Source organism: Rhinopithecus roxellana, chromosome 7 (genome assembly GCF_007565055.1).
Source record: "Rhinopithecus roxellana isolate Shanxi Qingling chromosome 7, ASM756505v1, whole genome shotgun sequence".
Taxonomy (NCBI): Eukaryota; Metazoa; Chordata; class Mammalia; order Primates; family Cercopithecidae; genus Rhinopithecus; species Rhinopithecus roxellana.
In genome coordinates, this window is record NC_044555.1 from 83,974,356 (window position 1) to 84,000,804 (window position 26,449).

Consider the following 26,449-nt stretch of genomic DNA (forward strand, 5'->3'; position numbering starts at 1 on the left):
CTGTGGGTGCTTTGGTTATATGTAAACCATACCTCGCTTCTGAGTTAGTGGCATTAAGATCTAAGCCCTTGGTTACAATGTACTTGGCAGATACTCAATGTCTACTGCCTGCAAGTTTCTACACTTGGCAAGTATTTCCCAGTGCCTCTTCTACGGCTCCCTACCTATCTTTATTTACTGACACTCAGATGTCATCTGTCATTACGTGTTAAGTGTACTGCTCTTCTCACCCCACATTCAAAGGCAATGAAAACTACCATTTTATAGTATTTGACTGATCGACTCCTTACTTTCTATTGAATTTCTTTCTCTGCCTTATCAAAAAAAAAGTATATTAATGTCAATTATCTAAGACAAAGCCATGGGTCACAAGCCCATGAGTTTACTACCATTCCCTCAATGAAAGGTTGTCATCAAATCCACAGGTGAAACATTACATATCGTTCTAATGTGATTCTACCTCCTTTATGAGCAGAAAAAGAAGTTTGGCAATTTCTACAGGTGTAAATGCAAACTACTCTGCCAGTACAGCAGGATGATTTTGGAATTAGAACTTGAGAAACTTACAAAACAGTCTTAACAGTTTAAAAAAAAAAAAAGTTTGGCAGCTGCCGTTCAGGTGCTTCTGTCAGTGGCGTTGGGATCTCTTGACTGACTCCTGCTCCGACTCTGGAGGGGTCACTGCTGGAAACGACTGAGATCTGGCTTCAGCACTTCTGACATTATGTCTAAGGCTACGGATACTGCTGTTCATGGAGGTCACACACAACTTCCAGTCCCTTCCATTTTCCGAGAGATCACAAATTGGGTAGTTTTCTTGGAGGAACTCTGGTGGTAAAGACCCAAGACATAACAGTTTACTTGCAAATCACTTCTCAGAGAAATCAATTCATTCAACTTTCATTCTACTACGGTGTCTGTGAAAGGATCATTAACACTTCAATTAAAACACATAGGCTATAATCATTATTAAATTAGTTGAACAAATTCTTTAATCTAAAAAGAGAACTATATGAAACAGTACCATGCTTAAATCACAATCAAGCAAAAATCTCCCATGACCTTGCCACATACCAGAATAGAAATCCTCTGGTGCCTTGAGTATCCAAGGTCAACTTCTGTTACTCTCAAAAGTATCAAACAAGCATCTAGCATGTCGCTTATCAGCTCAAATAGAGACATGCTAAGCCTCTGCAATGAACAAGAGGCTGCAGTGTCATCCTACTTTAAGAGGGAAGAAGCTGTAACTGCTAACTTTTCTGGTACTGCTGGATTTATCTCTGATAAAAGGAATAAGGGTATTTAGATCTTGCAGTTAGAGGAAGACTTCTAAAAGGGAAGGTGACAGAGTAACGTAATTCAAGGCGCACTCTTAGAGAAAGTGAGAAGACAGACAAGGAGAAAGGTATGGAAGAGAGGTGTTTATTAGAAGAGCAGGGCTGCCCTCGGACACATCATTAGGTAATCAAAGGCCTAAGTGCCTTTCAGCCCTTGGAAAAGGATCTGGTGATCCCTACAGGTTAGCATTAGTTAGTTACATTAATCTCATTTGTTTTTCAATAGGGTTAATAGGCTAATAAACATGCCATAAACATCACATATATCCAAATTTTTTAGCAAAGCATGTGTCAAGGTTGAAAGGTTTTCGTACCCAAAGGACTAATTAATTAATGGATCAGTGGTAGCCTGGAAAAAGGTTTTTGTGGTATGTCACTGGATTCAGTATCCCACTCTATCCTGCTAACATTCTATTAACCAAAAATAAGTTCTGGAAAAAATGTTTGTCCTATTTGCCCACAATAGCAAAGCTGGGAGGGATAATTACCACACTGGAAGACAAATACAGTGCTTGCAAAGCTTTCAACAGGTGGCAACAAGGAGCCTAAATTGACTGTGTTTCCCAAAATGTGTTCTCTGGAACACTAGTCATAAAAGAAGTTTCTTGGGGAAAAAGGTTCTAGTTGCACAGATGGGAAATGCTACCCTCTGCAGCTAGTCACCACTTGGGGATTTAAGATTGCACACAAGCATATGCAGGGTTCTGAACAATCCCACAGAAAAGACAAGTGGAGCCTCCTTTTGCTGATTGAAATGTTAGAGATGCAGCTGCGTTGGTGGGACGCATAAATGAGGGAGGTGGCAGCGCACAGGACAACGGAAGGTCAGGGGTCAAGACTGGGAGATTTAGGCAGGCTTGATGGCTAAAGGCATTCAGTTTTCAAACTGACAGTCGGCCAGGCACGGTGGCCAAGACGAACGGATTGCTTGAGCTCAGGAGTTTGAGACCAGCCTGGGCAACAATGGTGAAACCCCGTCTCTACTAAAAATACAAAAAAATTAGCCAGGCATGGTGGTGCACGCCTGTAGTCCTAGCTACTCAGGAGGCTGAGGTGAGAGAATCACCTGAGCCCGGGAAGTCGAGTCTGCAGTGAGCCATGATCTAGTCACTGTACTCCAGTCTGGGCAACAGGAATGAGACCCTGTCTCCAAAATAAAAGAAACTGACAGTCAAGCGGAACCCATCTATTGACTGAGGTCCTTGGGGTGCTTGCTTAAGGTCTTTCCTAGCCGTTTGACTTTAAAAGTATTTCACGAGGCTGGGCACAGTGGCTCACGCTTGTAATTCCAGCACTTTGGGAGGCTGAGGCGGGTGGATTGCTTGAGCCCAAGAGTTTGAGACCAGCCTGGCCAGCATAGTGAAATCCATCTCTACAGAAAAAAATACAAAAATTAGCCAGGTGTGATGGCGCATGCTTGTAGTCCCAGCTACTCGAGAGGGTGAGGTGGGAGGATCATTTGAGCTTGGGAGGTCGAGGCTGCATTGAGCTGTGATCATGCCACTGCATTCCAGCCTGGGCAACAGAGTGAGACCCTGTATCAAAAATAAAAAATAAAAAAGAAAAGGTATTTCATGAAACACCTAAAACACCTATTAACATCTAGCTGAATTTGAGAAACACAGTTCAGGGAATGCTGACCTACATTGACAAGATATGATGCAGCAAAAAATATATTTATATTTTTCTTACATTAACATTAAAAGGTACTAGCAGTATAAATGGTAACAGCCTGAATACTAACAATATAAATATCAGTTATAGCAAGAAAGATCTAGAGGTCTTAGTTGATCATATATTTTACTTTATTCTATTTTATTTCACTGAGACAGGGTCTCACTCTGTCACCCAGGCTTGAGTGCAGTGGCACAATCACGGCTCACTGCAGCCTCAACCTTCCAGGCTCAAGTGATCCTCCTGCCTCAGCCTCCCAAGTAGCTAGGGAGTAGCTAGTAGCCAGTATATGCCCAGTTAATTTTTGTATTTTTTGTAGAGACAGGGTTTCACCAGGTTGCCCAGGCTGGTCTCGAACTCCTGAGCTCAAGGCATCCTCCTGCCTCTGGCTCCCAAAAGGGCTGGGATTACAGGCATGAGCCACTGCGCCTGACCTGACCGTAAATTTTTAAATGGCATGTGACATTTTAGGCTGTATTAATAGCCTAATAGGTTGTACTATTGTATCCTGGGTGGATTTAAGTACATCTGAAGGTAGTCATTGAATCAAATCATGAAGGATCAGGGCAACACGTATGTGAGGAATTCTGAAGGGAAATGTTAATATTTAACTGAAAAAGCATAAGGCTTAAGAGGGAAAAGGTTGGGTAGAACATTTCCTCTCCAACCCTCATGCTACCATGTGGAGAGACCTCTACATTGGAAAGTTGGGATGAATGGGACATGTACGATTGAAGAATAAAGCTGCTATTTTTATCTTCATCTGCCTGATGGAGCAGCCCTCTTGCACTCGGTTCTGAACTTAAAAGGGAGTGTCTTTATGATCTCCTAATGCTCCAGCAGGAAGTGATAGCTGTCATTAACTGCTTGAAGGCCCAACCTGTGAAAAGTGATTGGACTGACCCTGTTTAGGTAGAGAAGGGATAACCAAGACAAATGTGTATGATTTACAAAGGAAGGTACATTTTGAGTCACTAGAAGGAAGAACTTTCCCATGAATTGTAGCTGAGACAGCAGGTGCCTCATCAATGGAAGTGTTCAAGGCCCAGGGGAGGTGACTCTGTCAAAGTTGAGATAGGAGTTCCTGCTGTGGGTGGGATGCTGTATTACAGGGCCTGTAAAGTATTTCCTATTGCTAAGATTCGACAGTTCTGCAATATAAAGACATGGATGGGGGTTTAAGGAGTGAGGGTTGTTCGCTAATTGCAAATCTGCCTACCAACTTCCTCCCTATCAATTAAGAGCCCTTAAGTGATACTGAACTCTCATCAGAGAGCATCAGATAATAGTTATTTATATGAAATCTACACCTTTGGCTCATGGACAGAGTTACCTTTGACTACTAATTTTCAGAAACTTTTCCCCCAAATAACAAAATATTAGGGTAAGAAACTATATTAGAATAGAAGAATAAATTGGTTTATTCATTCAATGGGATATGAATCAGCAGTTCAAATGTATGAACAGATCTCAAAAACATAATGTTGAGTGATTTTAAGATGTGCAAAAAGATTACTGTACATCCCCATTTACGTACATTAAAACCACCACATGCCGAGTGCAGTGGCTCACACCTATAATCCCAGCACTTTGGGAGGCCAAGGTGGGAGGATTGCTTGAGCCCATCAGTTTGAGGCTGGAGTGCAGCATTGCAGTGAGCCACGATCACACTACTGCACTCCGGCCTGGGCAACAGAGCAAGACTCCATTTCAAAAAATAAAGAAAAGAAAAAATAAAGTAAAATAAAATAACTACAGAACAATATTACATATTATTTATGGATCTATTAACATAGGTAGCAAAAGTATAAAACATGCGTGGGAATGATATATCCAACTCCAGGACTGTGATTACTTCTGGGGAGCAGAAGAGGGGAAAGGGATGATGAGTTGGAGTGTTAATTATATCAGTAAAGCTTTATTATTTTTTTAAAAACAAAAATGTGGAGCAGAAAACACGAAATGTCTATTATCAGTGACGGGGGTAGGCAGGTATTTATTATATTATTTTCCATACATTTCTGTATGTTTGAACTCATTTCGAATGAAGCAGTACTTTTATAGAAATCATATTAGGGGTCATAATCCCAGTTCTCCCATGAGTGCAGGTCTCTCCTCTCATATCTGATCACCCAGCCTTTGCTCTGACTCTTCCTTCTCCAAGTTCATTTTATCTTTATATTAAAGTGAAACAGACTTTCTTGTCAGCTTCTACTCCTTGGGGCTGGCTCTGCCCCTTGGGACAACAATGACTCTACTGTCTTCTCTTTGCTGAAATAACTCAAATGATTGTCCTTCTACAAAGCAATAGAACTTTGAGTCTTAGGAGAAATTTGTTAAAATCTGCCCTATGTGGATAATACATCAAACTCGTGCTGAATATTTGTTTACTGCAAAAGATATCTTTCAGATTTTAATATAATTCAGTGAGAGATAAAATGATAAAAGGCTTAGAAAATATTTTTCATCAACTTTTAAAGAAGTAATCTTTTCCAGATGTTAAAGAACTATAAAAGTTCTTTATAAAAAAAATTTTTTCCCTGAATTGAAAAAAAAAAGTAATTAGAAAGACACTATTTCTTCCATAAACACATTCATTTCACAATTGCCTACAAACTTTTTTTTTAACCATAAAGTAAGGGAAATTGAGTTTAGCTTTTTTGCCTAGTAGGTTAGCTCAGTGATGTTCAAGTTGCAAGTTGTGACCAATTACTAGGTTGTGAAACCAGTGATAGCAGTACTTGAAAGAAATGTAATGGAAGAGAAAATACTGGAATGTAACACTCATAGAGTAAGTACTGTTTGTGAAACTTTTGCTTTGGTTTTTAAAAGTCACACTCACACAGAGGCATGTACTGTGTCACAATGTAAAATGTAGTTCTTATTATGGGTTGCAGCAAAAAAAAAGTTTGAAAACAATTGGGTTAGATGATAACAAATGCTTATAAAAGCTGCTAGCTGAAAACCAGGTTTCTTTATTCTGAAACACCAGTGTTGTTCAAATTTGTTGGCTATGAAAATGTATGATATGAAGGTAGGAACCACCTGAGATCAGAGCTACATCTTTGCTGGGTGCCAGTGATACAAGTAAGAAATATTTTGCTTCCACTTTGTCCAAATTTAAGATTTCACAAGAAGTTTTTAGAAGCTTTATTACTTCACTTAGCATATGTCACAGAGACTATATCAGGCTAATGTGCACAAGAAAAACTTAGCAAATTAACCTTCTGTGCTTTTGTTGACACTTCCGCAAATGGATGAAGCCCTTTAGCTTTGACCTTGCTCCTCAGTCAATGAAGGTGTTTTGAGTTTCCATACCCCTGGCAGTCCATAGCAGGGAGCTACAGTTTCCTGTTCTAGCAAAGCCATTTAAGACAGAGCAATTAGCCTTAAGAACCCAAATGCAGAGAGAATTACAATTCATGATCTTGCTCCTTGCTGTACTCTAATGAGGGACTCAGTAAAAGTTCCATTCTCCCCAGAACAAACACAACCTGAATGGATTCTTCTTTCTGCCCTTCTCTTAAACACAATTGGCTTTTATTTATTCAGACATACTCTACATGTAACAAACCTTGGAGAGCACTAATCTTATTAGAGTCAAGGGCATACAGGCCGTGCGTTAGACTTCCATAGACGTTACTTTGGATCAGGACATCTTTTGTGAAGAGTTTGTGAATAAGGTATCTAGCTGACAGGCTTGCGCAAGACTTAGCTTTTGCCAAAGTCAGTACTGAATATGGCATCCGTATATTTCTCCAAGGTCTTCCAAAATAGCCTAGAAGCAAAAGAGAAAGATGTCAATTTTCACAGCAGATGTTAGGTTGCATTATTTTTTAAAGGCTGAAACAGAAACACTGATTTTTCTGAATTGTTAGGCTCAAGAATTTGAAAGGTTAAAAATCTAAGGCCTTACATTTTTATTCATTTTAAAGACAGAGTCTTGCTCTGTTGCTAGGCTGGAATGCAGTAGCACAATCATGGCTCACTGCAGCCCCAGCCTCCCAGGGCTTGAGTAATCCTCTTAGCTTAGCCACTCACCACTCAAGTAGCTGGGACTACAGGTCCACCCCACCACTCCCAGCTAATTTTTTTTATCTTCTATAGAGGCAGGGTCTCACTTTGTTCCTCAGGCTGGTCTCAAACTTCCAGACTCAAACGATCCTCCTGCCTCGGCCTCCCAAAGTGCTGGGATTACAGGTATAAGCTGTCGTGCCCAGCCTAAAGCCTTGCGTTTTTAGTGGATTATGAGACAGCATGAGAAAAGAGGTAGAAATCACTGTGATTACACAGGCTACCACGGTTCAACAGGAAGATTTAATATGCTGTTACCTTTTAGGATATAATAAGTTTTAAAATTACATTTAGTAACAAATTCTACGTAATTTAATGCACTGTTTCCCTACTTACAAGAAAGATTTTTTTCAAAAATAAGCTCCATGATTCTTCCTGAAATAGTTATAATTTTTAAAATGTAGGTTTTCTATTTAGTATTAAATTCATTTTAAATCAACACACTGCTGGTTCACTTTACATATTGTATCTTAGAGATCTTATTTGAAATGAAAAATAAGTTTTAAGACTTTTCATTTCTCAACTCTACAGCTTAATCATCATCTCTCTTCAGTCCATAGTGATTCAAATTAACTCTATTTGAAAAATATTATATTTTACATAGAATAATCATTTCTTAAAGAAAATATATTTAAAAATATAATATAATTATTATAAGTCAGTAAGTATATTCTTCATCTTAGAACATCCATCATTTAATGGGTGGCAATAAAAACTATTGAATCATCCAGATTCAACATTTAGCAGGAGAGATTGTTTAGAAACACATTTAATGGGTCCAAAGACTTAATTCTGGGAGATTTACCTAGTAATATTTATCAAGGGTCAGGAAAAAAGGTTAATACTCTTTAACCTGGTAATTCAATTTCTAAGAACCTAACCTAAGATAATAATCCAAAGTATGAAAAAATCTATCTGAATGGGCCGGTGCAGTGGCTCACACCTGCAATCCAGCACTTTGGGAGGCTGAGGCAGGTGGATCACCTGAGGTCAGGAGTTCAAGATCAGCCTGGCCAACATGGTGAAATCCTGTCTCTACTAAAAATACAAAAAACAAAAAACAAAAAAAACTAGCCGGGCATGATGGCACACATCTGTAGTCCCAGCTACTCAGGAGGTTGAAGCAGGAGAATCGCTTGAACCCGGGAGGCAGAGGTTGCAGTGAGCCGAGATTTTGCCACTGCACTCCAGCCCGGGTGACAGAGCAAGACTCCATCTCAAAAAAAAAAAAAAAAAATCTATCTGAATGAAGACTGTTTTTTGCAGACTGATTTATAATCCCCTTCCAAAAACCCTCAAACCAAAATGACAACAACAACAAAAAGAAAGTAGGAGACAATAAATTGGGGTGCACTTAATTAATGGAATGTTATAATCCTACTTAGAGCAATGATTACGAAGACTGTAGATTCTTGAGGAAAAACAGATACATATTATAATGTTAGAGAAGGGGAGTAATTATATGGGAATCATAATGTTTCCAAATGTTCACAGAAAAAAAAAAAAAAAAAACTGGAGGAAAATGAAAATGCCCACAACAGTTTTTTAAAGTATTTTGATCATGGGAGCTTTCTTCCCCCTCTTAAAAATATTTTCCAATTTTTAAAATAAAATGGCATAACAGACTCCACACACACTACAGTGACTGCTTGGCTCACAGTGGGCTTAGTTGCCCCATCCCCTCGTTATAGCTGAGTCAGAGTTAGAGACATGTGGCCCAAGTTCTCACAGTCTTGGGGCTGCTCTAGCTCCTGCCTGCCTGAGACTCGCTTGGTTCTTTGCTTCTTTGACTACAGGAGCTATTCAACTGGTGACTTGTGTTGTTGTTTAATTTATCCAGTCTATGTCTGTAGTGTACAATCTTAACAAATACAGTAGTTAGATTACTTTTATAATGGAAGAAATAAAGCTATATCTTGTCAATGATTTCGTTTGAAAAGGATCCCAGGTAGTATTCTACTTAGGGTTAACATGGGGGCAGGGTACAGAGAGAATGAAGTTTTGCTACTTCAGATGTCACTCATCGGTATGGGTGATGCTAAAGCCCAGCACCCTGGGAAGATGCATTGGGAAGCACAAGTGGCAGGTGGCACAGTCACTACTGAACCACTGCCACTTGACACCCATCAAAGCAGGAGGCGCCTTTAGCAGACAGTTTAGCAGTGGGAGCACAATGTTCTGAGAGATGAGATTCACGAATTCGTGCCAAAAATCCTATTGCACACCTGCAATGTGCCAGGCACACAGAGAACAAGAAGTGTATCTCAGCTGCAGCCCCTCCCCTTCACCACGGAGGACAGTGCCTTATCAGAGCTCACACGGTCCAGTGAGTTGGCAAAGAGCCACTTTCCGTAGGAAAAATAACAGTCCCAGAACCATGTGTCTATATATTTCATTAACTCATTAATAAAAGACATTAAATTGACGAGTTGATGGGTGCAGCACACCAACATGGCATAAGTATACATATGTAACAAACCTGCACGTTATACACATGTACCCTAGAACTTAAAGTATAATTAAAAAAAAAAAAGACATTAAATTGTTTCACTTTCTGATGAAATTTCTCAAACACACATAAAAGTAGAGAGAATAGTACAATGAGCCCCAAAATGCATCACTCAGATTCAACATTTATCAGCAAGAGAATTTATTTAAAAATAAGTTTTTTAAAAACTCACCCCATGCTTCACCAGGTTCCTCTGGATTATCAGTGGAAGGTTCTTGCATTTCTTCAGGGATAGCATTACTGTTTGGCTGCAAGTTCCCCTTTTCTCTCATTTCAGAATAATTCATTAGCTGAAACATCCAAGAACTGCCTTCACCACCATCTCTGTCCCTACGGTCATTTCTATCTGCAGATGCTGATGCAACAGGGTTGGTAAGCTTTTTATTTTTGCGAACAGCTTTCTGTTGAAATACAAAACCATATCCGTAAACAAAGTCCCACAGCAAGAAAATATGTCTGTGCTCTACCACCTACCAGGCCCCCCAGGTTGCTAGGGAAGCAACTAACTCTTTAAAAGGTGGGCTGAAGCCATAGGAATACTGTTTGTCGCAATACCACCTGGAAAGAAGGAAAGGGGTGGCTTCTTCCGCAAGCTGTCATGACCCGCTGCTCCTTGGAGGATTTTGTAGCTTTGTCTAAGGAACTGAATGAGAACTGCTGGTACAAATTAAGTGCATAATAAACATTTCACAAATAAACAAAGCAGTGAGTTTCTTGGAGATGACCACTTTTTGTTTCTCATGTTTTGTTTGTATTCTTTTTCCCTAGTGGCGCTCAAGTCTGGCTGCCCGTTTGAATGACCTTCGGGATCTGTAAAAACAAATGGTTGTGCTGCGCCCCACCCTAGGCAAATTCAGCCAGAATCTCTGGCGGTGGGAGTGGGGAGCTCAGGCGTTAGTAACTATTTTTAAGTGTCTCGTGTGATTCTAATATGCACCCAGGGTTGACAACCACTGCTCTGGGTTAGCACTTCTTGAACTTTAGTGTGCACACAAATCACATGGGGGATGGAGGTTGGAGAGGGTCTTGCTAAAATGCAAATTCTGCCCCTGAATCAAGACCCTGCATTTTTCACAAGTTTGCCAGTGGTCCACTGCTGCTGGGCTATGGTCCTACTCTGAGTGACAAGGACCTGTTCCATTCCTAGTCAAGCACACAGCAGGCACTTGGCAGACACTGCTTCTCTTCTCTTTTGACACCTAAGCAAATATGCAAATTACCATTTTCCAGGCAGTGTCTTAATTTTACATTCAAATTGTTTAGGGTGCAATTTTTGAAGGCTATAAAATGGAATGTCAAAAATAAGCAGATTTGGTTTCAGGCAGATGGTGCTTGAGCTATCACTGAAATCAACCCGTTCACCAGGAAAACATACGCTCAGCTACAAATATTCTTGGCAAATTGTTTCCCTAAACTTACTCTAGAGACACAGGAGCAACTAGACATGGCCAGAAGAAAAGGGGGTTGGTGGAAATTAGGAATTGTCATTAAGATACATGTTTCATCAAAAGACAACAGATATGACACTCTTCCCTAATGGCCCGGTTGTGGTAAAACAAACAAAAATCTCTAATGTACTTTGAAGATAGACTGGAGGAGAGAGAAACTAGATTTCTGTTATCACATAACTATACGGAGTGCAAAATATCTGTAACCGTTTAACGTCATGACGTGTTTATTTCACCAAGTTCCATCATCACTAAAAGTGAACAAGTAATGAAGTGCCTGCATTTCCCCCTGCACCTCCTCAGCTACCATTGAAACAACCAAAGAGCACACAGCTAGCTCCTTTTTGTGTTGCTAGGTGAGATACTGAAAAAGATTTGCCAAATATCTTTGTAGCTGAAACTATTTTCCTAGTATTATCCTTGGCTTCAAATATACTAATTATAGCACTTTATTATCCTAAATATCTTTAGGATATTTTTATAGAGCATAAATCTCAAAAAAGTAAAATAAACATGCAGTATGCTTTTGAAAGAACATCCCATGCCCCCTAAGTTAAGTTAATGAAAATTTTAGCACACGGCCTAAAGAGCCTGTGCCTCACGCTATCAGTTCTGAAGCTGTACACAGTACAAACTCAGGTAACAGTAACCATATTTAGATGAAAAATAACTTACTGGAGTACTCTTGGCTTCAGAACATAAACAGTAGATCATAGAATTGATACCAGAAATACAGTCCTGCCAGTCTTTTCCATGTTCACGCAAATCGCAGGTGGGAAAAGTTGTTGCCAGATACTCTGCAAACAGCAGAAAGTATTCACGAAAATTAGAAAAAAATTAACAAACTAACGAAAATTTTTTTCTTTAAATACTGACTTTTAGATGGTTCCATTGTGTAATGGTGAGCACTCTGGACTCTTAAATACTGACTTTGTCTCTTTCTACTTCTCATCCTTTTCTCTTATTCTTTCTGAGAATTTAGAAATTCCACCCAATGAGGATGCTTTGCTGAATTATTTCCCCTACCATGAGATCCCCTAAAACACTGACGTAGGAAGCTAATATTGAGCTCTTGTTGTTCAAAAACAAAACAAAAAAAAAAGGTGTAGGCCAAGCACAGTGACTCATGTCTGTAACCCCAGTGTTTTGGGAGGTCAAGGCAGGAGGACCAGGAGTTTGAGAACAGCTTGGGCAGCAAAGTGAGACCTCATCATCTCTATAAAAAATACAAAACTTGGCTGGGTATGGTGGCATGCACCTGTGGGCCTAGCTACTCAGGAGGCTGGGGAGGAAGGGTTGCTTGAGCCCAAGAGTTCGAGGCTGCACCAGAGCAATGATCACACCACTGTACTCCAGCCTGGGCGACAGAGCAAGACTATGTGTCTGAAAAAATATTTTAAGTGTGTAACCAAATGTTGACTCTTTCCGGGTGTTCAGACCATTTAATAACCCAATGGATAAATCAGAGCTAAAAGGAAACATATCAAGAGAAAATAGTGTTACTGCAAACATGATTACACCAGGGGCTTACTCATTGTGTCTATCTTCCCCAGCTCTTGCCTCTGCCTAGAACATCCTCCTGTTCCCTCTACCTAGTGAAGGAGTCCTTCAGAATCCAGCTCAAACATCTTGTCCTTAGTTAAGCCTTCCCCAACTCCCTCAAAGCAGCTGCTCTGAGCTTCCCCAACACTACCACACTGGACTGGGATGTATCTGTTGCCATCAACATGTCCCTTTCTAGACTATGAGCTCCTCATAGGCAGAAACACTTATTCATTGTAGTATCCTTAGTACCCATGAGTTCTAGGATCTCAATAGACATGTCTGGAAGGCAGGAAGGCAGGAGGCTAAAAAGGACTAATCATAAAATTCTATTTCTGTGTTGCTAGTCTCCAGCACTGACAAGTCTTTTATTCCCCCACCTTTTGGCAGAGGGAGCTTTTTCCTTTTTTTTTTTTTTTTTTTTTTTTTTTAAGTAGCAAGCTTCAGGGCTAAAGAATTGACTTAGTACTAACCATAAACAACTATAATAGATGAGGCTTGTCTTATTCAACCATTCAAGTCAATGGACAAGTTTTATTCTTTGGAAGTTGTTACCAATTATATATTATTAAGTTGTAAAATCAGGGTCAGACAGGTGAAAAAAATGAAGAGTTTTAAGATTCACACAGACTTCATTGTTATTCCTTCAACTGCCAATAACATTCATTATATGACCAAATGATTATTAAAAATAAGATTCCATTATCACTTAATGTACACATACCTCTCAATGCAGCCATTTTGTTTGGGTCAAGGGATTGGCTGTCTTTCAAATGGTTATCCACTGAGTTGCTAATCAGGATTTCCTTGGAGAACAAAACACGAACCAAATAGCAGGCTGCTTGCTTAGGTTTGGCCATATTTTGTATGGCCAGCAAATGAGTTTTAAGTACTTTGACATTTCTTTTTGGATCACCAAGATAGCCTTTAAAAATAAAGAAAAAAAGGAACATCCTTGGTTTTGTCATGCAAGGGTACCCTGAAAGTACACAAGAGAATTACACTGATTTCTTTCTTCTTCTTCAAATAAGGCAAATGCTGATAAACTGATTACTAATTCATGAATTTCTAGTTGGGTGAATTTTTTTTTTTTTGATGCTTATCTCTTCCTTTCCCTTAAATGGGTCTCTTTGACACCATCTGCCAAACTGTCAACATTCTTCACTTCTGCTGGTCTTGAGCTTACTGTATTGAACTACTCTGTTCATTAGCTTGAACACACGTCATTGTTAGGCTGCAGGTGCATATGTAAACATGTTGCCCTGAGTTCCCACTGCTCCATTTCACACTCTAAAAGTACACTCAGAGCCATTCTACTGGGTAAGCGGATGTTCCCTGAAGACAATGTTGAAAGCATGGGTGGGGATCATTAAGAAAATTTTCAAATAGCTAGCATTTATCAGTAGTTCCTGTATATCAGGCATGTGCTAAATATTTTACATCTATGCACCAGCTCAGTTTCATTATTCTAACACCTCTATCATTACTCCCACCCCATTGTTCCCACCCCACTATTTCCAAATGAGGAGACCGAGGCCCAAAGAAGATAAGTTATTTGAAAAGGTCACACTGCTAGTTACAGAGCCAGTTTTAAAATCTGTTTATGAGTCAACTGCTCTAAACCATGAATCTTCTACTAATATCTTCCATTCTTTTTCCTACTTTTTTAAAAGAAAAAATTGAAATCATGCTTTAAATATAGTTTAAATCCTGCTTTTTCAGTTAACATTATATTTTGAGCATTTCTCTGTTTTCATCTCTTTAAAAAAAAATCTGCATTCCTGTCACCATGATTTTCCTGACAAGTGACATTTACGTAGTACTTACGTCCCAGGCATTGTGTTAAGAGCTTTAAATGCATTGTCCCAGCCAGGTATCGTGGCTCACGCCAGTAATCCCAGCACTCTGGGAGGCCGAGGCGGGCGGATCATGAGGTCAGGAGATCGAGACCATCCTGGCTAACACGGTGAAACACCATCTCTACTAAAAATACAAAAAATTAGCCGGGCATGGTGGTGGGCGCCTGTAGTCCCAGCTACTCGGGAGGCTGAGGCAGGAGACTGGCGTGAACCTGGGAGGCGGAGCTTGCAATGAGCTGAGATTGCGCCACTGCACTCCAGCCTGAGCGACAGAGCGAGACTCCGTCTCAAGAAAAAAAAAAAGAGAGAGAGAGAGCTTTAAATGCATTGTCCCATTTGATCCTCACAATTCTGTGAATTAGGCACTGTTATTTTTGTCACTTCACAGCTGAAGAAACTAATATTTAGGTTAGGAAAGTGGCTGAAGATCATAAGGTTAGTAAGACATAGAGCGGGGATTTGAAATCAAGCAGACAAACATGAGAGCTCATGCCCTCAACCATTAGGCTTTACTGCGTCACATGCTGTGGATATACCAGAAGTCAAGTGATTAATTCTCTATCATCATTTATTTTTGTTTGTTTGTTTCCAAATTTTCCCAATGATTCTGTAAAGGACATTCTTGTACCAAAATTTTCTTGTAATTTTTTTATTACACTTTCAGATAGAAGTGGGATTACAGTCAACTGGCATAAATGTTTTTATGGATTTTTCTACAAACTATCTTTCAGAAAGTTTGTACCAATGTATACTTCTAACAATGTATCAGAGTGCCCATTTTAGTACAGAGAATCAACTTTTGTTTCTGGGTTTTTTTGTTTGTTTGTTTTTGTTTTTTTGTTTTTTTTTTTTTTTGTTTGTTTGTTTGTTTTTGTTTTGGCTGGAGTACAGTACAGTGGCATGATCATGGCTCGCTATAGCCTCAACCTTCCAGGCTGCTCAAGTGATCCTCCCACCTCAGCCTCCCAAGTAGCTGGGATTACAGACACATGCCACCACACCTGGCTAATTTTTTGTATCTTTGTAGAGATGGGGTTTTGCTATGTTGCCCACGCTGGTCTCAAACTCCTGGGCTCAAGCGATTTTCCCACCTCAGCCTCCCAGATTGCTGGGATTAACAAGTCTGAGCCACTGTGCCCAGCCCAGACCACAATTTTTGAAATTTCTTCTAGTTTGAGTAATAAAATAATTTAAAGGAATAAGCTCTCCTCTAGGAAGGGAGTCAACAAACTACAGTCCACTGGCTCATCCCCTCACCGAAGTGTGTGAAAGGTATGCTGGCCATGGCCATGCCTATTCATTCGTCTATGGGCTGAGGCTGCTCTTATGTTACAACAGCAAATGTGGGTATTTGTGACAGACAATACTATCTAGCCCGTCACAGAAAAAGTTTCCTGACCCCTGTTCTAGGATATTAATAAGAGATAAGCTGCTTAGAAGTTGAGACAAAAATGAACTGACTACAAAATATTTGGAAGGCTTACCCTTAGAAGCCACAGAATTTGGGGTCCCCTCAACTCTGCCACTGTGGCTTAGCAGGCAGTACATGAACTGGTAAGATACGTGAGCTTTAAGCCAGTTACGGTGGCTCATGCCTGTAATCTTAGCACTTTGGGAGGCCAAGACAGATGGATCACTTGAGGCTAGTTGTTTGAGAACAGCCTGGCCAAAATGGCAAAAACCCATCTCTACTAAAAATACACAAACTAGCTGGGTGTAGTGGTGTATGCTTGTAATTCCAGCTACTTGGGAGGCTAAGGCAGAAAAATCGCTTGAACCTGGGAGGCGGAGGTTGCAGTGAGTCAAGATCAGGCCCCTGCACTCCAGCCTGGGCAATAGAGCAAGACTCCACCTCAAAAAGAAAAAAGACACGTGAATTTTAAAGTCAGAGAAAGCTGGGGCAGAGCTCAAGTCCTACTCACCAGCTCTGTGACCTTGGGGATGGGGATAATAAAAGTGCCAACACCATAGGGTCATTATGGGTATAAGTGGAGAAGAGGTATGTCAATTGTTTAGCACAGTGCCTTGCACGTAATATGCACTCAATAAATGTTAGTCATGGTTCTGAATATCACCTAAAACCTGTCCTCAAAACAGGAAACACACAGCTTTCACTGTCTTGCATCAAGTAAGTGAAAGAATGTAGCTCAAATAGTGCCACTTATAATGTGTGTCATTTCAAACTCACCATACTTGGGAGGGAAACAGACAGATGATGAGGAAGAATCCTGGCCACTGTCCCTGTTCAACAAAGTTGAGCAATTCATTGTGTTGAGGCTGTTTTCCGTGTTGGTGTCTACTTTTACCAAAATGTTCAGAGGTAACAGTGCTGAAAGAAAAGAACTCTCAACTGACAATTCTATATCCAGCAAAACTGTTTTTCAGGTACAGAGGGGAAATACACTCTCAGACAAAAGAAAACTAAAAATATTTGTTGCCAGCAGACCTATTCTTTTTTTTTTTAGACTCTGTTGCCCAGGCTGCAGTGCAATGGCATGATCTTGGCTTACTACAACTTCCGCCCACTGGGTTCAAGCAATTCTCATGCCTCGGCCTTCCGAGTAGCTGGAATTACAGGCACCCACCACCACACCTGGCTAATTTGTGTATTTTTAATAGACACGGGGTTTTGCCATGTTGGCCAGGCTGGTCTTGAACTCCTGACCTCAAGTGATCTGCCTGCCTCAGCCTCCCAAAGTGCTGGAGACCTACTCTTAAAGAATGGCTAAAAGAAGATCTTTAAACATAAAGGTTATGATGATAGAAGGAACAGTGGCACATCAGAAAGGAAGAAAGAATAGAAAGATGCATGTGGAGAAATGGAACAGCCACACTGGAAAACAATTACTACATTTGTAATTATAATTACTATTATTGTAATTATTATTATAATTTAAAATGTAGTAATTAATTGCAGGGTTTTCTTAGGGTTAAGCACCTAAGAGTGAAATTGCTGGAAATTTCACTGTTAGGTATTTATCACAGAGAAATAAGAGCTCATGTTGACACAAAAACCTTCACATGAGTGTCCTCAGCAGCTTTGTGATAGCCAAAACCTGAAAACAACCCAAGTGTCCTTCAATAGGTGAATGGTTAAAGAAACTGTGGTAAATCCATACCACAGAATACTATTCAGCAATAAAAATGAAAAAGAAAGAGCAGAAAAACGGGCGATACAAAACCATCATGAGTTCTCTAAATCATATGGAATGACTGAAACAAAAGTGAAAACACCATCTGATACCTATGACAATGATATTTAAAGGTGGGGAGAAAAAGAAACCTAAGTGGAATTAAAGTTTCAACACTTCATTCTAAGTGGTAAAATGCTGATTCCAACAGGCAGTGGTAAGTCACATATGTATACAGTAACACTCAGAGCAACCACTAGGAAAACTGCACAAAGCAATATACTCAAAAACAAACAAATCAAGATGGAATGCTTAAAATGTTCAAGTAACTCACAGGAAGGCAAGAAAAAGAAAAGGAGAATGAGAAACAGAAAATAAACAGAAAAATAATAAAATGGAAGGCTTAAACCCTGTATCAATAATTACGTTAAATGCCAATGATCTACACATACCAATTAAGTGGCAGCAATTGACAAAGTAGATAAAAAACAAGACCCTCAATTGCCAGATAGTGTAAATGAAAACAAAAAAGAAAAACAAGACCCACCTGTACGCTCTTTATTAGAAACTCTAAAATTCAACAACATAAGTAGGTTAAAAGTTAAAGAATGAAAAATTACCATGTGATATGGTTTGGATTTGTATCCCTGCCTAAACTTCATGTCAAATTGGAGGAGGGGCCTGCTGGGAAGTGACTGGATAATGTGGGCAGATTTCCCCCTTGCTGTTCTCATGAGAGTGAGTGAGTTCTCACAAGATCTGATGGTTTAAAAGTGTGTGGCACTTCCCCCTCTGCTCTCTCCTGCCACCATGTGAAGAAGGTGCTTGCTTCCCCTTCACCTTCTGCCATAACTTTAAGTTTCCTGAGATCTCCCAGTCATGCTTCCTGTTAAGGCTATGGAACTGTGAGTCAATTAAACATCTTTTCTTCGTAAATTACCCAGTCTCAGGTACTTCTTTATAGCAGTACGAAAATGGACTAATGCACCACGCAAATATTAATCCAAAAAAAAAAGAAAGCAGAGTGGCTATATTGATATCAGATGAAATAAACAGACTTCAGAGCAAAGAAAGTTACCAGAGACAAATAAGAACACTACATAACAATAAAAGGGTTAACCCCCAGGAAAATACAATGATCCTAAATATGTTCACACCAATCAAAAGGGTCTCAAAATATATAAAGCAAAAACTGAAAGAGTAGAAAGGCAAAATAGACAAACCCACAGTTATATTGAGGACCTCAACACCCACCTCTCAGCAACTGACAGAACAACCAGACAGAGGCCAGGCACGGGGGGCTCATGCCTGTAATCCCAGCACTTTGGGAGGCTGAGATGGGCAGATCACCTGGAGGTCAGGAGTTAGGGACCAGCCTGGCCAACATGGTGAAACCCCGTCTCTACTAAAAATACAAAAATTAGCCAGGCATGGTGGCACATGCCTATAGTTCCAGTTACTCAGGAGGCTGAGGCCCAAGAATCGCTTGAACCCAGGAGGCAGGGGTTGCATTGAGCCAAGATCACGCCACTGCACTCCAGCCTGTGACAGAGCGAGACTCTGTCTCAAAAAAAAAAAAAAAAAAAAGAACAACCAGACAGAACATCAGCAAGGACAGAGAAGACCTGAGTAACACACAACCAACCAACAGGATTTTCATTATAGAACATTCCATCTAATAAAAGCAGAATACACATTTTTTTTTCAAATGCCTATGGAACATTCACCAAGACAGACCACATCCTGAGCCAGAGGAAAAAACCTCAATAAATCTAAAAGAATTGAAATCATATAGAGTATATTTTCTGACCACAGTGGAACCAAACTAGAAATCAATAACAGACAAAAGAAAAATCTATAAACACTTGGAAATTAAACAGCAAACTCCTAAATAATCCACATGTCAAAGAGAATTCTCCAAGGAAATTTAAAAATACACAGGACACAGCTCAGGAGCAAGATAGCTAAATAGAAGTCTCCACTGATTGTTCTCCCCACAAGAACACCAAATTTAACAACTATCTACACAAAAAAAGCACCTTAATAAGAAATCCAAAATCAGCTTAGGTCCCAGCTCAGCCACAGTGGGGTAGGGTACCAAGTGGGCTCTTGGGGTCCCTGATTCCAGGCCTTGGCTCTTAGATGGCATTTCTGGGCCTACCCTGGGCCAGAGGGGAGCCCACTGCCCTGAAGAGTGAGTCCCAGGCCTGGCAGCATTCACCATAAGCTGAGTGAACAGCAGCGGTGGCCTGGCGGTACCCTCTGTGGGCCTGTGGCAGTGGTGGCCACAAGGAAAGACTTCTCTGCTTGTAGAAATAGGAGGGAAGAGTGGGAAGGACTTTGTCTTGTGGCTTGGGTGCCAGCTCAGCCACAGTAGAATAGAGCACCAGGTAGATTCCTGAGGTCTCCAGCTCCAGGCCCCGGTTTCTGATTGGCATCTCTGGACCTGCCCAGGGCTGAAGAGAACTCACCGCCCTGAAGGGAAGGACACAAGCCTGGCTGGCTTCACCACCTACTGATTGTAGAGGCCGAGGGTCTTGAGCAAACACACGCTGTGTAGCCAGGTAGTGGTTACAGCGAGCCTTGGGCAAGACTCAGGGTTCTGCTGGCTTCAGGTCTGACCCAGCACAGTCCCAGTGGTGTTGGCCACAGGGGTGTTTGTGTCACCCCTCCCCCAGCTCCAGGCAGCTCACCACAGAGACAGACTCCTTTGTTTGGGAGAATGTAAGGGAAGAGGCCAGGCGCAGTGGCTCATTCCTGTAATCCCAGCACTTTGGGAGGCTGAGGCGGGCAGATCACCTGAGGTCAGGAGTTCAAGACCAGCCTGGCCAACATGGTGAAACCCTGCCTCTACTAAAAATACAAAAATTAGCTGGGCATGGTGATGCACACCTGTAATCCCAGCTACTCGGGAGGCTGAGGCAAGAGAATCGCTTGAACCCAGGAGGTGGAGACTGCAGTGAGCTGAGATTGCGCCACTGCACTCCAGCCTGGGCAACAGAGTGAGACTCCATCTCAAAAAAAGAACAAGAGTCTCTGCCTGGTAATCCAGAGAATTCTTCTGGATCTTAACCAAGATCACCAAGACGGCACCTCTACAAGTCTTCAAGAGCCACTGCATTACTGGGCTTGGGGTGTCCCCTGATACAGATATGGCTTCAGTGACCAAAAACTTAGATCACAACACCCAAGTCCCTTCGAATATCTGGAAAGCCTTTCCAAGAAGGATGGCACAAGTAAGCCCAGACTGCAAAGACAAAAATAAATATCTAACTCTTCAATGCCCAGACAGATGAACATCCACAAGCATCAACTCCATCCAGGAAGACATGACCTCACCAAACGAATGAAATAAGGCACCAGGGACCAATCCCAGAGAAACAGAGATATCCGACCTTTCCAACACAGAATTCAAAATAGCTGTTTTAAGGAAACTCAAAGAAATTTAAGATAACACGAAGAAGGAATTCATAATTCTATCAGATAAATTTAACAAAGAGATTGAAATAAAAAGTATCAAGCAGAAATTCTGGACTTGAAAAATGCGGTCGACATACTGAAGAATGCATCAGGGTCTCTTAATAGAAGAACTGATCAAGCAGAAGAAAGAATTAGTGAGCTTGAAGACAGGCTATTTGAAAATACAAAAAAGACAAAAGAAAAAAGAATGAAGCATGTCCACAAGATCTAGAAAACAGCCTCAAAAGGGCAAATCTAAGAGTTATTGGCCTTAAAGAGGACATCAAGAGAAAGATGGGGTAGAAAGTTTATTCAAAAAAATTTGCTAAGCGCAGTGGCTCATGCCTGCAATCCTAGCACTTTGGGAGGCCAAAGCAGGCAGACTGCCTGAGCTCAGGAGTTCAAGATCAGCCTGGGCAACATGATGAAACCCCATTTCTACTAAAAATACAAAAAATTTGCCAGGCATGGTGGCATATGCCTGTAATCTCAGCTACTTAGGAGGTTGAGGCACGAGAATCACTTGAACCCGGGAAGTGGAGGTTGCAGTGAGCTGAGATCACACCACTGCACTCCAGCCTAGGTGACAGAGCAAGACTGTCTCAAAAATAATAATAATAACAGACAACTTTCCAAACTTAGAGAAAGAATATCCAAGTACAAGTTTATAGAATACCAAGCAGATTTCACCTGAAGAAGACTACCTCAAGATATTTAACAATCAAACTCTCAAAGGTCAAGGATTACAAAAAGATCCTAAAAGCAGTAAGAGAAAAGAAACAAACAACATACAAAGACCTCTAATATGATGGGCAGCAGACTTTTCAGTGGAAATCTTACAGGCCAGGAGAGAGTTTCATGACATATTTAAAGTGCTGAAGGAAAAAAAATTTATCCTAGAATAGTATAACCGGTGAAAGCATCCTTCAAGCATGACAGAGAGATAAAGACTTTCCCAGACAAACAAAAGCTGACAGATTTCATCAACAGCAGATCTATACTATAAGAAATGCTAAAGAGAGTTCTTCAATCTGAAAGAAAAAGACATTAATTACCAATAATAAATTATCTGGGCCGGGCGCGGTGGCTCAAGCCTGTAATCCCAGCACTTTGGGAGGCCGAGACGGGTGGACCACAAGGTCAGGAGATCGAGACCATCCTGGCTAACATGGTGAAACCCTGTCTCTACTAAAAAATACAAAAAACTAGCCGGGCGAGGTGGCGGGCGCCTGTAGTCCCAGCTACTCGGGAGGCTGAGGCAGGAGAATGGCGCGAACCCGGGAGGCGGAGCTTGCAGTGAGCCAGGATCCGGCCACTACACTCCAGCCTGGGTGACAGAGCAAGACTCCGTCTCAAAAAAAAAAAAATAAATAAATAAATAAATAAATAAATAAATTATCTGAAGGTATAAAACTTACTAGTAATAACAACACACAGAGTATTGTAACACTGCAATTGTGCTGTGTAAAATACTCTTAAGTAGAAAGACTAAATGATGACCCAATCAAAAATAATAATTACAACAACTTTTCAAGACATAGACAGTACAGGCCGGGTGCAATGGTTGACACCTGTAATCCCAGCACTTTGGGAGGCCGAGACGGGCAGATCACCTGAAGTCAGGAGTTTGAGATCAGCCTGGCCAACATGGTGAAACCCCGACTCTACTACAAATACAACAAGTAGCCGGGCATGGTGGTGGATGCCAGTAATCCCTGCTACTCAGGAGGCTGGGGCAGGAGAATTGCTTGAACCCGGGAGGCAGAGGCTGCAGTGAGCAAAGATCACCCCATTGCACTCCAGCCTAGGTGAAAAGAGGGAAACTCCATCGGAAAAAAAAAAAAAAAAAAAAAAGACATAGACAGTACAATAAGACATACAGAGAAAACAAAAAGTTAAAAAGGGAAATTAAGTTAAAGTGTAGTTTTCATTAGTTTTCTTTTTGCTTGTTGGCTGGTTTATGCAATCAGTGTTAAGTTGTCATTAGTTTAAAATAATGGGTTATAAGAGTATTTGCAAACCTCATGGTAACCTCAAAGCAAAAAACATATGAAGAGGCTGGGCATGGTGGTTCATGCCCATAATTCCAGCACTTTGGGAGGCCGAGGTGGGAGGATCACTTGAGCCTAGGAGTTCAAGAAAAGTTCAGCCTGGGAAACATGACAAAACCCCATCACTACAAGAAATACAAAAAGTTATCTGGGTGTGGTGGCACATGCCTGTAGTCCAAGCTACTTTGGAGGCTGAGGTGGGGAGATCTCTTGAGCCTGGGAAGTCAAGGGTACAGTGAGTCAAGATCGTGCCACTGCACTCCAGCCTGGGCAACAGAGCAAGACCCTGTGTGGAAAAAAAAAAAGATACAATGGAGACACAAAAAAATAAAACAAGAAATTAAATCATGCCACCAGAAAAAAATTACCTTCACTAAAAGGAAGACAGGAAGGAAGGAAAGAAGGAAGGAAGAGAAGACCAAAAAACAACCAGAGAACAAATAACAAAATGGCAGGAAAAAGTCTCAACTTACCAATAAAAAAAATTAAATGTAAATGGACTAAACTCTCCAGTCAAAAGATGGAGTGGCCGAATGGATAAGAAAAGCAAGAAACAATGATCTGTTGTATACAAGAAGCACACTTCACCTGTAAAGATATGCTGAAAATAAAGGGATGGAAAAAGACATTCCATGCCAATGGAAACCAAAAAAGAGTAGGAGTAGCTGTACTTATATCAAACAAAATAGATTTCAAGACAAAAAGCTGTAAGAAGAGACAAAGGAGACCATTACATAACGATTAAGTGGTCAATTCAGCAAAAGGATACAACAATTGTAAATCTCTATGCACCCAACACTGGTGCACCCACATATACAAAGCAAATATTATTAGAGCTAAAGAGAGAGATAGGCCACAATACAGTAATAGCTGGAGACTTCAACACCTCACTTTCAGCACTGGACAGATCATTCAGCCAGAATATCAACAAAGAAATATCAGATTTAATCTGTACTATAGACCAAATGGATCTAATAGATATGAACATTTCACAGATATATTAAATGTATATTCTGCAGGTGTTCTGTAAATACCTATTAATATTTCTCCTCAGCACATGAATCACTCTCAAGGATTGACCATATGTTGTCACAAAATAAGTCTGAAAATATTCAAAAGAATTGAAAAATTATTCAATTTCAAGCATCTTCTCTGACTACAATGGAATAAAGTCAGAAATCAGTAATGGGGAATTTGGGAAACTATACATGAAAATTAAATAATATGTTCTTAAATGATCAGTGGTCAATGGTAAATGAATGGTCAATGAAGAAATTAAGAAGGAAATTGAAAAAAAAAATCTTGAAACAAATGGTAATGGAAACACAGCATACCAAAACCTATGGGATAGAGCAAAAGCAGTACTAAGAGAGAAATTTATAGCTAAAAGTGCCTACATCAAAAAAGAAGAAAAACTTCAAATAAATAACATAATGATGTATCTTAAAGAACTAGGGAAGGAAGAGCAAACCATGCCCAGAATTAGTAGAAAAAAATAATAATAAAGATCAGAGCAGAAGCAAAATAATTTAAAATGAAGAAAACAATACAAAAGATTAAATGAAAAAGTTGCTTTTCTGAAAAGACATATAAAATTGGCAAACCTTTAAGCCAGACTAACTAAGAAAGAGACAAGATCCAAATAAATAAAACCAGAGATTTAAAAAGAGACATTACAACTGATACCGCAGAAATTCAAAGGGATCATTAGCGGCTACCATGAGCAACTGCATGCCAACAAACTGGAAAATCTAGAGGAAATGTATAAATTCTTAGACACATACACCTATCAAGTTTGAACCATGAAGGAATTCAAAACCTGAACAGATAAATAACAAGTAATGAGACTGAAGCCATAATAGAATTCTCCCAGTAAAGAAAAGCTCAAGACCCAATGGCTTCACTGCTGAATTCTACCAAATATTTAGAGAATTAATACCAATCCTACTCAAACTATTCCCAAAAATAGAGGAGGAAGGAATACTTCAAAACTCATTGTACAAGGTCAGTATTGCCCTGATACCAAAGCTAGACAAAGACACATCAAAAAAAGAAAACCACAGGCCAATATCTCTGATAAATACCAATGCAAAAACCCTCAAAAAAATACTAGGAAACAGAATTCAACAACACATTAAAAAGATCAGCCGGGTGCAGTGGCTCACGCCTGTAATCCTAGCACTTTGGGAGGCCGAGGCAAGGGATCACGAGGTCAGGAGTTCGAGGCCAGCCTGGCCAGCATGGTGAAACCCCGTCTCTACTAAAAATACAAAAAAATGGCCAGGCATGATGGCGCACACCTGTAGTCGCAGTTACTCAAGAGGCTGAGGCAGAAGAATTACCTGAACCCGGCAGGCAGAGGTTGCAGTGGGCCAAGATCGTGCCACCGCACTCCAGCCTGGGTGACAGAAAGAGACTCCATCTCAAAAATAAAAATAAAAAATCATTCATGGATGGCCATGGGGTCTCATGCCTACAATCCTAGTACTTTGGGAGGCCGAGGCGGGAAGACTGCTTGAGCCCAGGAGATTGAGACCAGCCTAGGCAATATAGCAAGACTTTGTCTCTACAAAAAAATTTAAAAATTAGCCAGGCATGGTTGTTCATCCCTGTAGTCCCAGCTACTTGGGAGGCTGAGTTGGGAGGATCATTTGAGCCTGGGGGTGTCAAGGTGGCAGTGAGCCATGATCATGTCACTGCACTCCAGTCTGGGTAACAGAGACTGTCTCAAAAAGATCATTCATCATGACCAAATGGGATTGATCCCAGGGATTCAAGGATGGTTCAACATACACAAGTCAATCAATGTGATACATCATGTGAACAGAATGAAGAACAAAAATTGTATGATCATTTCAATTAAGTAACTCTCAAAATGTAAGCATATAAAAGCAAACATTACTGTAAGACAAGAATAGATATTTCAAAGAAGAGGATATGCAGATAGAAAATTAGCACATGAAGAGCCGTACATCATTTCGAAAGGCCAATGCATATTAAACCCTCAATGAAATATTACCATATACCTATCAGAATGGCTAAGCGGTGGGCAGATCATGAGGTCAGGAGATTGAGACCATCCTCGCTAGTGAAATCCCGTCTCTACTTAAAAAATACAAAAAATTAGCCAGGCATGTTGGCATATGCCTATAGTCCCAGCTACTCGGGAGGCTGAGGCAGGAGAATCGCTTGAACCCAGAAGACAGAGGTTGCAATGAGCCGAGATCGCACCACTGCACTCCAGCCTGGGTGACAGAGTGAGACTCCATCTCAAAAAAAAAAAAAAGCAAACATACCAAATGTTGGTAAGAATGCAGAGAAACTGAATCACTCATACACTGCTGATGGGAATGTAAAATGGCACA

General features: G+C 40.5%; 1 protein-coding gene across 2 annotated transcripts in view; it reads right to left on the minus strand.

Annotated features, from left to right (window-relative positions):
• Positions 1-628: 628 nt before the first annotated feature.
• Positions 629-26,449, minus strand: part of BEND2 (BEN domain containing 2) — a 60,970-nt gene continuing 35,149 nt past the window's right edge. Inside the window, exons 9-14 of one of the 2 annotated variants that reach the window (XM_030934351.1) lie at positions 16,632-16,772; positions 13,309-13,509; positions 11,718-11,839; positions 9,767-9,995; positions 6,586-6,789; positions 629-828 (exon numbers count right to left, since the gene is read on the minus strand). In XM_030934351.1, the coding sequence (XP_030790211.1) occupies positions 629-828; positions 6,586-6,789; positions 9,767-9,995; positions 11,718-11,839; positions 13,309-13,509; positions 16,632-16,772 (1,097 nt within the window). Of the gene's footprint in view, positions 829-6,559; positions 6,790-9,766; positions 9,996-11,717; positions 11,840-13,308; positions 13,510-16,631; positions 16,773-26,449 lie in introns of those variants that run through there. The other variant, XM_030934352.1, reaches the window with a different exon arrangement.